At 37.3% G+C, this 15,307-nt stretch overlaps 1 protein-coding gene across 1 annotated transcript in view; it reads right to left on the bottom strand.

The window, feature by feature from the left end:
* The window catches only part of LOC122747778 (fibroblast activation protein alpha), an 81,071-nt gene that overhangs the window by 10,840 nt on the left and 54,924 nt on the right, over positions 1-15,307 (bottom strand). Inside the window, exon 20 of the mRNA XM_043993619.1 lies at positions 5,007-5,061. Within this exon, the coding sequence (XP_043849554.1) occupies positions 5,007-5,061 (55 nt within the window). The remainder of the gene's footprint in view (positions 1-5,006; positions 5,062-15,307) is intronic.

Raw genomic sequence — 15,307 nt, 5'->3', positions numbered from 1 at the left:
TATCTACAAACAAAATATATGCAGAATAAATTGTAAGTAATCTCAGAGGGAAGGCAATAAGATCAAGTAGAAATGCCTTCTTGCAGAAGGTGAGACATTAATTGAGACTGAAGAAAGCCAGGAAGTGGGATGATGAAGGAGAGAGTTCCAGGCATGATGAACAACCAGTGAAAATGCCCAGAGCTGGGAGATGGAGTAGCGTTGAAGGAGCTACAAGGAGGCCAGAGGTACTAGATCACAGAATAGAGGCCTGCAAGGTGTAAAAATGCCAGAATAGTAGAAAGGGATCTGGTTCTGAGGAGCTCACAGTGCTGTTGTGTGTACCAAATGAGAAAATAAATGCAGGAGGCATTACAAAACATTAAAATACTATTTAAATGTTAACTTTGAAAAATTATTACTGTGAAATTGATGGGGTTGGGTTAAGATGACCGCTAAGGTTCCTTCTGGTTCTGACATTCAATGGACACATGACATTTTATATGTTAAGGCCAAAAAGTGTGAAAAGGTGGGGATGCATATTACTCCCCTTGAAGACTGAGGCCAAGTGTGGTGAGAGTCAGTTGATCCATCAGCCACTAAACATTTTTAAAATGTTTACTATGAGGGGCAGCTAGGTGGTGCAGTGGATAAAGCACCAGCCCTGGATTCAGGAGTACCTGAGTTCAAATCTGGCCTCAGACACTTGACACTAGCTGTGTGACCCTGGGCAAGTCATTTAACCCCCATTGCTTCGCCAAAACAAAACAAAACAAAACAATAAAATGTTTACTATGTGCCAATTACTGTGCTATGCACAGGGGGTACAAAAAAGGGCAAAACCACAACCCCTGCTCTCAATAAGCTTGTGTTCTAATGGAGAGGCAACATGAAGAACTTTACATATAATAAATACATAGGGCATAAGTGAAAAGTATTCTTAGAGGGGAAGTTCTGGGAGGAAGGAGGGAGAGAGACTGTGAAAGGCTTCCTGAAGAAGGTGGAATTTGATCTGAGCCTTGAACAAAGCCAGGGAAGCTAAAAGGCCAAAGTCAGGATAGAACGCATTCCAGGAACAAGAGTCAACCAGTGAAAAACACCACAGGAAGTAGGTATGACCTTTTCCCATAACCCTTACCTGCTAGTACCAATAACCTAGGGCAAAGCAAATACTGTTCACCCTTTGCAATAAAATCTTATTTTCTCATTGGTTTAGGTAGTTGAGGAAAAGGTAGTGTTTGGATTAATTTTTCTTAAAGACCAAATTGCCTAGGTAATCATGTATGTCTATATAGAAACAGATCTAGAGCTGAGGGAAACAGTTACTTTATAAAGGCTTGGCCCCTACATTAGTTAGTATATAGAATCTAGGAGTCATGGAAACACACTTTCCTCTGTGATACTGAAGTCTAGGGATAACACCTGAGTGAGAGTAAGTATCTTTTTTTTTTTTTTTTAGTGAGGCATTTGGGGTTAAGTGACTTGCCCAGGGTCACACAGCTAGTAAGTGTTAAGTGTCTGAGGCCAGATTTGAACTCAGGTACTCCTGACTCCAGGGCCGGTGCTCTATCCACTGCACCACCTAGCTGCCCCGAGAGTAAGTATCTTGTGCGCTGGATGTGTCTGTCTTTGGCTCAGGTCCCTGAGGAGATAAAATGACTGCTGGATGAATGTTCTGTTTCATGCTCCTTGAAAGGATCTGGAAAACCATTAACTTCTCTGGCAGAACTGGCCCAAGGCATCATCTGTCTTGGTTCCCTCTCACCTCTTACTTCATTACTCATCACTCAGAATTTATGCTATATTTTGGCTGCCCACCCAGACATGTCTCTATATTTTCCCTTTCCTTCATCTCCTTCCTGCTTAGGGCTTGGCTCCTGTCTGGCTTGGAAATGCGTCTCATGAATCAATCAGGAACTGATATCGTGTTTTCAATCAGTTAATTAATCAACAAGAGTTTATGAAGCACATGCATTGTGCCAGGAACTGTACTGGAGGTACAGAGACCAGAATGAAAGAAGGGGCATACACTCTATCAGGAGAACCATTATGCACATTTAAAAGTATGTAAAAGATGAATACAATGCAATATTTGTGGGAGGCAGCAGCCGTCTAGGGGATCTGGAGAGACCTCATATAGAAGGCAGCATTTGAGCTGAACTTTAAAGGAAACGAAGTATTCTAAGAGGCAGAGGCAGGGAGGGAATGCAGTCGCTGAGCAAAGGCATGGAGATGGGAAATAGATGTTGTATGTGAGGAATGATAAAGAGGACCTTTCAGGTGGACCACAGAATGCATGGAGGGCAGTAATGTGTAATAAGCCTGGAAAGGCAGGTTGGATCCAAGGTATAAAGGGCTTTCAATTCCAAACAAAGGAGTATATATTTTATACCGGCATTAATAGGGATCTACAGTAGCTTATTTAGTCAGGGACTGACAGGGTCAGACATACTTTAAGAATATTGCTTTGGGAACTGTATGGAAGAGAAATCAGAGATGGGGAAGACTTGGGGAAGACTTGAATTAGGAAGATCAGCTAGTGTTGGTGCAAGGAGGTTGGTGATTATGTGACTGGAAAGAAGGGAACACATGTGAGAGATGTTGTGGGAATAGGATTGGCAAGATTTGGCAACTGTCTGGATATATGGGGGGGAGAGAGAGAGAGAGACAGAGAGACAGAGAGACAGAGAGACAGAGAGACAGAGAGGAGTGGAAGCTGCAAGACTGGATGACCAGAAGGATGGAAATTCCCTTGCCAGAAACAGGGAAGTTTTGAAGAGGGATGTGCTTGAGGGGAAAGATAATCAGTTGTGTTTTGGACATATTTGAGTTTGAGAGGCCCAAGGCACATCCAGTTGTGAATGTCTAATAGGCAGTTGGTGAGGAGAGACTAGAGGTCAGGAGAAAAATTATAGAGGGATAAATTCTTATATGCATATGTATTTGTACATATATGCACATATATACACAGACACAGACACACACATTTAAGTCATTTGAGTTTAATATATTATTTCTTCCAAGGATTTTTTGTACATTGGCATAGAGGATGGACCTATAATGGTGATATTTTAGGTGACGGGAGTTACTTGTACAAAAGAGTGAACCCTAAACCATAGCCACCCTCCAAGAGCCCTATTTACCTTGAGAAAGATAAGGTAAAGAGGAAATAGAGTTTGTAGTTTAGCAAAAATGTTTGCTATTATTATTATTATTTTAAAACCAGGATTAAAAGCTCAACCAAAGGAAAATGACTATGACTTCATATAATTGTTACTCCTAATATTTGGGTGCTGAGATCATTTACTTTGGGGATTTCAACATGGATACACAATAAGGAAATTCATTTCTGAAATACTTCACTGGGACACTTCATTTATTACCACATTCCACTTGGTCTAGGTAGTTCACACTCTCCTATTTTAAGAGGTACCAACTAGCCAGTTTCAGGAGATAACCTTCCCTTCATTCACAATATGAGTGGTTTGGCCACTCTCTTAAGGGTAGAGATGAATTCTGCAAACTGTTTTAGGCTTGATTTCACTCACTCCACATCATAGGGGCCCCTTACAGAAAAGACAGCCAAGAAAAGCAAGCAGAGCAAATAGCTATAAAGTAACAGCCATTCGCTGGTCAGAGTACAAGTCCAGCTGAAAGGGAAAGAAAATTGGAAACTTTCTTGAACGGTAATTAGAATAATTTATAATCAGAAAACCGAAGAATACACCAATATTTCCCATCAATTCTTATTACCTCGCCAGCTGTGCCTAACACAGGATGCCACTACTTCAGTCAGTGGGCATTTTTTTCATACTTGAAACTGTTCTTCAAATGTTAAAAACTATCTCTATGACCTACAATAGGAAATTAAATGCTTCTTACTCCTCTCTTTTCCACACAAATGGAAATTATGTCTGGTGAAGGAATTTGCTTGCCAAAGAAAATATGAAAAAGCCAGGATGTGACTGGACTGGGCTGTATACTAAGGAGGTTACATTTTAAAAGTCCACATGCCAAAATACCAGAGGGTTAGTGAAGCATGAGTGAATAGTGAAAAAAGATAGACACACCAAAAGAGAGATGTCTAAAATTTAAAAAGAAAAGAAACTTAAATCTTCTCAGTCTTCACAATTTTTATAATCTTGTCCAATGTTCCCTAAAATGTAGAAGACATCTGGTAATGGGCAGTTAATTTAAGTAGTGGAATTATTAGTTAATTTTATCAGTGGAGAGAGACAATTTACAAGAAAGAAATTCATTAGGAAAAAAGGGGAGGGGTCTAAATGATCTAACTTGACTGTCCCCAAGTCAATCCATCCTCCACAGAGCTGCCAAAGTGATTTTCCTAAAAGGAAGTTCTTACCATATCACTCCCCTACTCAATAAATTCCAGGGGCTCCCTACTGTCTCTAGGAGCAAAAATCTCCTCTCTTTGGCATTTAAAGACCTTCACGACTTGTTCCTAATATGCCTTTCCACCCTTATGACATATTACTTCATCTTGCATCCCCTTTTTACATCCTACAATGTAGTCAAGCTGGTTTTCTTCTTATTCCTCAAACTGGACACTCCATCATTCATCTCCTTGCCATGCCCTCCATGCTTGGAATGTATGCCACCTCATTTCTACCTCTTGCAATTCTTGGTTTCTTTAAAGACTCCTCTCAAGAGCTACCTTTTGCATAAAACCTCTCCTGATTCCCTCAGCTTTAAGTACCCCCAACCTCTATCACCTTGTTTTGATTTTGTGTCATTGTTTTATATACCAAAATATGTCTCTTCTAATAGTATGTAAGCTCCTTTAGGACTGTTTCACTGTTGTGTTTGTATTTCTAGCACCTGGCACAATGCCTGGCACATGGGCACTTAATAAATTCTTATTGATAGATTGATCAAACAAATAACGTCACTAAATTTTCACTTTACTTGATGGTAGAAAATAGTATCAAGGTAACCATACAAAACATGTTAGAAAATAATTATAGTTACATTGACTATCAGGCATAGAAATATACAAAACAACTTACCCAACCCCATATGGCTATTCTCTTTTCATCAATGAAACCCATTTCTATGAATTTTCTAAAGTAAAGGAAACACATGTTAAAATATATACACACTATGCTTATTATGAATTATATTTATTCAAGAGTTAAATAATTTTTAAAAGGTCAACTTTTTCTTTTTTAAAACTCATTGACCCTAATGACAAGTTTACATATGATGACAGGGATATTAGCTTCACTTTCTACAAAGGGCAAAAGAATTTTAGGCCCCCTAAATATCCGTGTATTTCAATATAATTTGTAATTCAATATAATTTCAATATAAGGATTTCCTTCATAATCCTGTGCGTTTTATTTTATGCATTTAAAAACATTATTCTGAGAAGACATTCATTGGATTTATTGGTCAATGTCAAGAAACAAACACGAAAGGAGTGGATCTTAGGCATATTTAAAAGGACCTCATTGCAGAATTGCCAAGTACCTAGTGATGGCATGTGGTCTACACCAACTGTGGTTTAATTCAGTGCTGGTTAGGGAGAAATTTGAGAAAATTCCCAAGAAACAGATGCAGTACCAGAATGAACCTGCAGAAAAGCAATGGCACAGTGTCCATATTCCAACAGAAATAGGCAAAAAGACAGAGGTAATGTAGATGGAGCCATAAAATGTTCTTTATTCATGCCGTTCAGGTTTTTGTTCACTGCCATCTGGGCATAGGGGTGAGTAATTGTGATTTGTTGACTCCCTGAGTTTCTTAAAAGGATTTCAGACACATTCTCTTTTGACTCTAATGCTCACAGTGTGTAGGTTCCAAAGGTGTGGATGACTGGCACAGTTATCTAAGCAAAGCTGCCATAATCTCTATGCATAAGCAAACAGGATGAGGTACTGTTAGCCACAGCTGTCACCTGGAGCTCTAGGTGCAACTGAGGATTTTGGAGGGAGAAATAAAGCATCAGTGTCCATGCAAATGATGTCACAAGGAAAGCAGAGAAAACAGGCAGTAAATGGATCCTTATATTAACCATTCCTCCACAGCTTGGGCCAGATTCTATATTAAAGTGGAAGATATTAAATGCCCTTGATGGAGTGGAAAAAATTCAGTATCTTAAATTTTTTTTGCCTCTGATGCTTGATGGCCACTTCTAAGATACAAAATGCAATTTATGGCTTTATGATTATCCAGAAGCTATCTATGAGACTGCCTTGGATGGATGAGAAAAAGCAAATAACAGATGTCACCTGGGAACAGAGGGAATTCTTAATGGTCCCCTTCCTTGTTTTGTCCTGAAAAGGATGACTCGAACAGGAAATGATCATGTAATAGTTAACAAGGAAATTAAATGAGAACACTTATTGTAATAAAAATAAGTCAAAGGGTGATTACATAATCTAAAAGCATTAAGCTTAATAAAATACATTTCTGAATTATTTTTTAAAAATTCCAAACAGAAGAGTTTATATTTGATACTAGAAGTAGCCATTGGAAAGTATTGCATGTGAGGTTGGGGCGGGGGGGGGGGCGGGGATGACATGATTAGACCTACGCTTTAGGAAAATCATTTTGACAGCTGTGTGGAGGATAGACATGAATAGTTAGAAACTTGAGGCAGGGAGTTGTGAGGAGATTGTGGGTGAGGTACTAAGAAAAATACAAGTGTTCAAGGATCACAGCTCAGGCAGAGTATCATTCCCCAGTCCTTCAAATTGATGGGCAAGTATGTATGGTAATACCTTTCCTCCCCTACCACCTCAACTCTTCACACACACCCCACCCTCTGGGTTATTAACCACAAGGACATTTTGATTAGAAAATTTTGCTAAACTAATTATGATCAGGACAACCTTGAAGACCCTGCCTAAATGAAATTGGCTTAACCTAGCTTTTGACTAAATAGGATTTTTTCAGTGCATAGGTGGGTCAATGAGTGGTCAAACATGGAGTCACATTTGTCAGCTAGGGGCTAACTAAAGACCAATCTTCACAGGGATTATTAGGAGACTACTGTAGTAGTCCAGATGGTAAGTCATGAATATAAAGCAACATTTCTGGGATGCAGCAAAAGAAATCCTCAGGGAAAAACTCATATCCCTTTTCATGCTTCTTTTGAGTCTTGTGTTTGAATGTCAGATTTTCTATTTTTTATCAGGAATACTCAGAAGTCTTCTCGTTCATTAAATATCTATTTCCCCCCTGTAGGATTATACTCACTTTTGTTGAGTTGGTTATTCTTGGTTGTAATCCTAGCTCTTTTGCCTTTTGGAATATCATATTCTAAGCCCCCTACGTCTTCTTTTTTTTGTTTGCAGGGCAATGGGGGTTAAGTGACTTGCCCGGGGTCACACAGCTAGTGTCAAGTGTCTGAGGCCATATTTGAACTCAGGTCCTCCTGAATCCAGGGCCAGTGCTTTATCCACTGCACCACCTAGTTGCCCCCCCCACCACTTCTTTATAGTACTAGATAAAATAATCTTATATAATTCTGATTGTAGCTCCACAGTATTTTAATGGTTTCCTTTTGATTGCTTTAAATATTTTCTCCTTGACCTTGAAACTCTAGAATTTGGTTATAATATTCCTAAGAATTATCATTTTGGAAAATCTTTTAGGAGGTGTTCAGTGAATTCTTTCAATTTCTAATTTGTCCTCTGGTTCTAAGATATCTGAGAAATTTTCCTATATAATTTCTTTTCTTTTCTTTTTCTTTCTTTCTTTCTTTTTTTTTTTTGGCGAGGCAGTTAGGGTTAAGTGACTTGCCCAGGGTCACACAGCTAGTAAGTGTTAAGTGTCTGAGGCTGGATTTGAACTCAGGTCCTCCTGACTCCAGGGCCGGTGCTCTATCTACTGTGCCACCTAGCTGCCCCTATAATTTTTTGAAATAAAATGTCTAGGGTCTTTTTTTAATCATGAATTTCAGGTAGTCTAATTATTCTTAGATTATATCTCCTCAAACTATTTCCCAGGTCAGTCGTTTTTCCTATGAGATAGTTCACATTTTCTTCTATCTTTTCATTCTTTTGACTTTGCTTTATTGTTTCTTGATGTCTCACGGAGGCAATAGCTTTGACTTTTAAGGAAATATTTTCTTCAGTGTGCTTTTGTACCTCTTTCCATTCATCCAATTCTGATTTTTAAGTAGTTATTTTCTTCATTATTTTCTTGTGCCTCTTTTACTGTTAATTCTCTTTTCATAATTTTCTTGCATTACCCTTATTTCTTCTCCCATTTTTCCTCCACTGCTCTTATTTGATTAAAATTTTTTTTTGCTTTTAAAAAACAAACCTCTTTCTTTAGTTTTTCTAGGAATTCTTATTAGGCTTCTGTCCAATCTGATTTTTTTTTGTCCAAATGCTCACTTTCTTTACTTACTGACATTTTGGCTTTGCTCTTCCATCCCTGAATCCTAAAGAACTTCAGGATAGATATTGATTTAGATTACATATATTTATTACATCCTCAAGATGATGAAGGTAATGGAAATATTATGCTTGTCTTATGTCAGTCCATTAACAAGCATTTGTTAGTACCTACTTTGAATCAGATACTGGTATAAATACCAAGTGTATATAACAGTATATATATACCGGCTCATAATATGTATAGACCAGTACATATAATAAGCACTTAGGATACAAAGAAATTCTATAGTCAGTCCTTGCTCTCAGGGAACTCAGAGGTCTGGTGGAGAAGACAACATGAAAATAATTATTTACAAACAAGATATATAGAGGATAAATTGTAGTTAAGGACTGGAAAAAGATAGTAAAAATATCAATGTTTAGCTTAGTGAAATTCATTGATAATTTTTTTTTTACTTTTTTTTTTTTTTGCAGGCAATGGGGGTTAAGTGACTTGCCCAGGGTCACACAGCTAGTAAGTGTCAGGTGTCTGAGGCCGGATTTGAACTCAGGTACTCCTGAATCCAGGGCTGGTGCTTTAACCACTGCGCCATCTAGCTGCCCCCTTCATTGATAATTTTAAGAGTATGTTTTACCTGGTTCTTGGTTGCCCCTGGATTCAACTTTTAAAATGGGAACTATATAAGAATGCACTTTTCCTTAAACTTTCAAGTACAGATAGACGCCATAGGGGATAGAGTGTTGGACCTGGAGTCAGGAAGACCTGAGTTCAAATCTAGCCTCACTTGTTAGCTATGTGACCATAGGCAAATCACTTAAACTTTTCTTGCTTTGGTTGTGTCATATGTGAAATGGGGATGATAATTCTTGTTTCCCAGGATGGTTGTGAGGATCAAGTGAAATAATATTTGTAAAGTGCTTTATGAATCTGAAAGTGGTATTATATAAATACTAATTGTTATTTATTATTAACATTTATTATTATTATTTCTCCTTTTGATTTTATTAATTCTGATAATGACCCCAATATTCATCTAGTTTCCTGTGTTTGAAATCTTGGAATAATCTTTGATTTTTCTTTCTCCATTTATGATATTTAATTGGTCACCGAGTTCTTTCTATTCTTTCTAATATCTTTTATATCCCTCTGTTCCCCTTTGTTGCCACTTTAAGACTGTGATACAGGCTATAATTACAACCCACTGGGGCTATGTCCTCTTAATGGATCTGCCCAACTTCACCCTCTCTGCCCTCCAATATATCCTTTATGTCACTGTTGGACTAATCTTCCTTATGTGTTGATGTAGTCATGTTATTTTACTGCTCATCAATCTTCAATGGCTCCCTATTTTCTACATAGTAATGTTGCTACATAAAAATTAAGAGCATTTACAATCTGGTGGCACCTTTCTTTTCCAGCTTAGTGAGGTAGCATATAATAGTAGAAAGAATACTGACTGGAGTCAGAGGACCTGGGTTCAAATGTTACTACCACTGTGACATCGGGCAAATCATTTAACATTTTCGGGCATCAGTTTTCTCATGTAAAATGAAGGGGTTTGGACTAGATGACCTCTGAGGTCTTTATTTTATACACATTTCTACTCATCACATGCTTTATAGTCCATCTAAGCTAGACCTGGTTTATACATATACCAACCTTACACAGTGCTTTATTTCTGCCTCTTTAATGCATTCATGTTAAAATGAAAATGGATAAGGATTCAAGTAATGACAGTAACAGCAATATTGTGTGATGATAAACTATGATAGACTTAGCTCATCTCAGAAATACAATGATCCAAGATAATTCCACAGGACTCATGATGGAAAAAGCTCTCCACATCCAGAAAAAAGAACTGTGGAATCTGAATGCGGATTGAATCATACCATTACTATTTTTCCCCTTTTTTGAGGTTTTTCCCTTTTGTTCTGATTCTTCTTTCACAATATGACTAATGAGGAAATATGTTTAATGTGGATTGTACATATATAACCTATATCAGATTTCTTTTTGTCTTGGGGAGAGAGGAGGGAAGGGAAGGAGGGAGAAAAATTTGGAACTCAATGTTATAAAAACAAATGTTGAAAACTATCTTTACATGTAACTGGAAAAAATACCATTAAGTTTGAAAAAAAAAAGGATTCAAGTAATGAATTAATATGTTACCCTGGGGGGGGGAAGTCTCTTCACTGACATAAAATATCTGAAAAAAATATATGATCTGTTTTAAAACATTCATTAGGAAGTTGACCTATAGAATTTATTATTTAGGGTATATGGCTGTTCAGTTATTTCAGTGGATTTCAGATTCTTTGTGACCCCATTTTGGGGTTTTCTTAGCAAAGATACCACTTGGTTTGCCATTTCCTTCTTCAGCTCATCTTGCAGATGTGGAACTGAGGCAAAGAGGATTAAGTGACTTGCCCAGGGTCACACAGCTTGTACGTGTCTGAGGACAGAGTTGAACTCAGGAAGATGAGTTTTCCTAATTCCAGGACTAGTGCTCTATTCACTGTACCGCCTAGCTTCTACATTTAGAGTACACTGGACTTTAATTTCAGATTCAGGTACTCCCTGCCTCTCTTTCTCCTTCCTCGCCCCCCCCCCCCAGCCTCCTCACCATATCACCTCACCCCCTCCCCCTTATCATTAATATATAACTTCTAGTAACCGTATTATTTATTCAGATAAATTTTTAAAGTTATGAATTATATTTGGATATTGAAAGCCAAAGAAGCCATACCCATTATGTCGCTCTGCTAACTTGAAGATTGTAAAACATATCTTTTTTTTTTTTTTTTTTTTTTTGGTGAGGCGATTGGGGTTAAATGACTTGCCCAGAGTCACACAGCTAGTAAGTGTCAAGTGTCTGAGGTTGGATTTGAACTCAGGCCCTCCTGAATCCAAGGCTGGTTCTCTATCCACTGTGCCACCTTGCTGCCCCTGTGAAACATATCTTGCTCAGGGCTAGACCAATTACAAATCTCAGGGTTCTGATGAAAAGTCCTGAAGCAGATGGATGTTAGCTTCCATCATTCTATTCCTGCCAACCACCTCCCACCCTGTTTTGTTTGTTTTTTGGGGGGGAGGGGATGCAAAGGAATATTTATTGTTGCCAGACGTAATTTTTTTCTTCTATTAGAATAGTGAGAATTTTATGGCTCATATCTCATTTTGCATAAGATTCAGCAGGACAAATTCTATTCTTTGGGCGATTTATGGGGGAGACAATGGAGGGATTCTAATCCTTGGCTAACTATGAGCAACTTGGTATCTGATTCCCAAACACTCCTCTGGGAGACACTGTGGTTTGAATCCTTCCCAGGATTATCATCATAATTCTATCCTTTTTATTTTTCTTTTCTTCTCAAGGTATCACATTCCCTGGTTTACCTTTCACCTCTGTAGGACAATAGCTTTCCAGCAAAGACAGCACAGGGTTATCCTGCAGTCTCTACTGTTGCCTATATGCTCACAGTAGCTAATAAAGTTCCTCCACTTCTTAGTCTTTTGAGTGCTCATGAAAAGAGGCTAATCTAATAGCTCCTGGGAAACAATTCCTGGATTTATTCATTATATAAAGTTCTTATCTCTTCTGTGAAACTGTAAACTCCCTGAGAGCAGGGACCCTCTCTGTGCCAAGCACAAACCTTTACAATGAACTAATGAACAAATGGAACCCAACTCCTGCCCTCATTTTAATGGCATTCAACATACAGGTCTCTCAAATATGGTGGTTCAACATATTAATCTCCATGACCTTTTCCTCCACTCCACCTCAGCTACTCATAGGATGACCCTTTATCTGGTCATCACACATAAATGTTCCACTTTAGTGTTTAAGATCTCTGAATTGCCTGTACTCAATTATAATCTTTTATCTTTCCATTTCTCTTATGACTTATTCCTCTCACACCTACTCTTCTTCTTGCCTGTGATCTCCCTCAAAACTGTCCAAGGCAATCACTCTTGCTCTGGCTACATATTCCTCCCTTCCTAAATTTCTTTCTTTTTTTTTTTTTTTAGTGAGGCAATTGGGGTTAAGTGACTTGCCCAGGGTCACACAGCTAGTAAGTGTTAAGTGTCTGAGACCGGATTTGAACTCAGGTCTTCCTGACTCCAGGGCCGGTGCTTTATCCACTGCACCACCTAGCTTCCCCTACCTTCCTAAATTTCAACCCCTTGGGGAATCAGTTCAATGTCACACTATCTTCTACTTTCAAACTGTTGTTTTTGTTCTTTTTCTTTATGTCAGTAGTACTTAACACAATGCCTTTGCACATAGTAAGAACTTAATAAAAATGTGTTGATGTATTGAGTGATTGAATGAAGGAATGAAAGAATAGATGTAATGAATGATATTAAGCCTTCTGTAGACTCTGGATCAATAAGACTGAGGAAAGCAATGATATGCAATAACTAAGCCGACAGGCTTACTCTCATCTGTATATGAATCCCAATACTTAATTGGTGTTGTTATGGTAACCAATGAGATTTGTGCTTTACTGGTTTTGATACTAAAAATGAAGGAGGTTGGATAGTCTCTATGGTCCCTGTCAAATCTAGGTCTGTGACCCTATGCTCTTCCATTGATCAGAGATAACACATTTCACCAAGACCGGTCCATAGAGTTCACATTTAATGCCCACACTAACCAAGGAACACAAGAAGATGCAAAGGATTCCTTGAGCAACATCCAGAGAACTCATTCTCCTTCAATTTGCATGTTGCACTTGTAGTTGTAAGTAAATATATATAAAAAACAAAATGTGGAATGACCTATGGTTCAAAGAAGTTTTTTGTATGTGGTTTATTTTGTTCATGTGGTTGAGTGTGTTTCTTTCTTTTTTCCTTTCTTTTTTTTAAATACTAGGAACACTGCCAAAACAAGTAAGTTTTTAGCTCTACCAACCTTGGGAAAGATCCTATTGAATTACAAATGAGACATAATGTTCATCCTTGTATTTTAATGTAATCCTCAGGATTACAAGACATTTGGAACTTGTAAACCAAAAGTTGGTTTCCATTGCATGATAGAATACAAAAATGTGAACCACAATGACAAAAAAGCACACAATGCACCATAGAATAAAGGTTATAACATTGTTAATACTGTTAATAGTCTTATTAAAAGTAAGCCTTCAGAGCTGGAAAATACTGCCATGAAAGTTTAGATTATCTAAGGAATCTGAGGTGGTGAGGTCCAGGTATATCTAATGGGATTCAGTATTGTATCCAGGCATTGGCTGTACTTAATTTACCAACCAGTTTTCCATTTATCATTCAAGAAAATCTTTATTATGTGAGGAATATCATTTATGTGAACATGAATATTTGTTAAAGTTCATTTCCACAACAGGGCTGAATAAATACAAATGAATGAATCAGGATCTTCTATACTTTTTAATATTAAGGATAATTTTTTTCTTTTTTAAATATACTTAAGACATAGGTGTAATGTTTTCTAATCCCAGGTTATTCCTATCAAATGCAATTTGTGTGGAATACACACACACACACACACACACACACACACACACACACACGCATTTTGCTTTTCCTTTGCTGGCAGCCATTAATGACTTTAAGGACTTCTAACTTAAAAGGAGTTGTTTTAGAGGTATAGTGGATAGATCACTGGACCTGGAGTCGGAAAGACCTGAATTAAAATCTGGCCTCAGATATGTACTAGCTGTATGACCCTAAACAACTAATAATACTGTTTGCCTTAGTTTCCTCATCTGTAAAATAAGCTGGAGATGGAAATGGCAAACCACTCTAGTATCTTTGCAAGAAAACCCCAAATGAAGTCATGAAGAGTCAGACATGACTGCAAAAAAGAAAATGATAATGACAACTTAAAAATTCTTAGCAAGCCAATGTAAACTAATGAAAAATATTACTGAATAATAATAAAGATGGAGACAGGACCTGTGATTTCCATTGCCTATATATAACTCTCAGTTGGTGGAGGTTCGTACCTTTTCTGCATCTTATAGTCTTAGAGAATTGCCTAGAACCCTTAAAAGATAAGTGATCTACCTAAGGTACCACAGCCAGTATGTTAGCGGTGAGGCTAGAACATACGTCTTCCTGGCTTTGAGGTTATCTATCTACTATGAAATATTGACTGTGATAATAATAATACTAATGATCATGATAATGATATAATAATATTTAACATTTATAAAGAATTTTAAGGTTTGCAAGGCAGCGTGCATATATTATCTCATTTGAGAAAATTTAATTGCTCTTCCTTGCTATAGAATTGCTATTGGTCTTCTGCTGTAACACCCATGTATGATTTATATGACCAAGATTGAAATTAGCTTAGCTTTGTGAGTTATAATTTCTTATTTTTCAAAAAATATCCCTTGATCACGGACTATGTAAAATGCTCTGTGCTGGGCACTGAGAATGATACAAAAATGGACTTTTTAAATAATATTTACCGATACATGAATCAGTGACATTAACTCAGAAACTAGAGATAAATGCATATTTATACATGGTGCTTCTGAATAATGTTTCTAATGATTATTTTCTTAATATTTCTGACAAAATACAGGAGCCAAAAGTTATATTTGGGAATGAGTCTGGATGAAAACACTAGATTCTGAAGCATATTTTAAAAACTCCATCTATCTTTCCAAGATTAACTCTTCAATGATATGTGTTTTCTGAAAATATGCTTTCTGAAAACAAAGATAGAGGTTCAGAAAATATTTTTAAGGCCATGGTATTCCCTAGAGATAACTGGTTTAACAACAACAATAAACCATTTTAAAAGTCTTTAGTGTGGCAAAACTTTGAGCCTCAATTTCTACATCCATACATCCATCCATCCATCTATCTATATATCTATCTTCTATCTCTCATGGAATTAGAAATGACTGAAAAGAAATCAGATGTTCTGGTTTCCTGTGGACCATCTTTATAGTTATAAATAGACGTT

The sequence above is a fragment of the Dromiciops gliroides genome, chromosome 3 (genome assembly GCF_019393635.1).
Source record: "Dromiciops gliroides isolate mDroGli1 chromosome 3, mDroGli1.pri, whole genome shotgun sequence".
NCBI lineage: Eukaryota > Metazoa > Chordata > Mammalia > Microbiotheria > Microbiotheriidae > Dromiciops > Dromiciops gliroides.
This window is presented reverse-complemented; position numbering and strand designations above follow the sequence as displayed.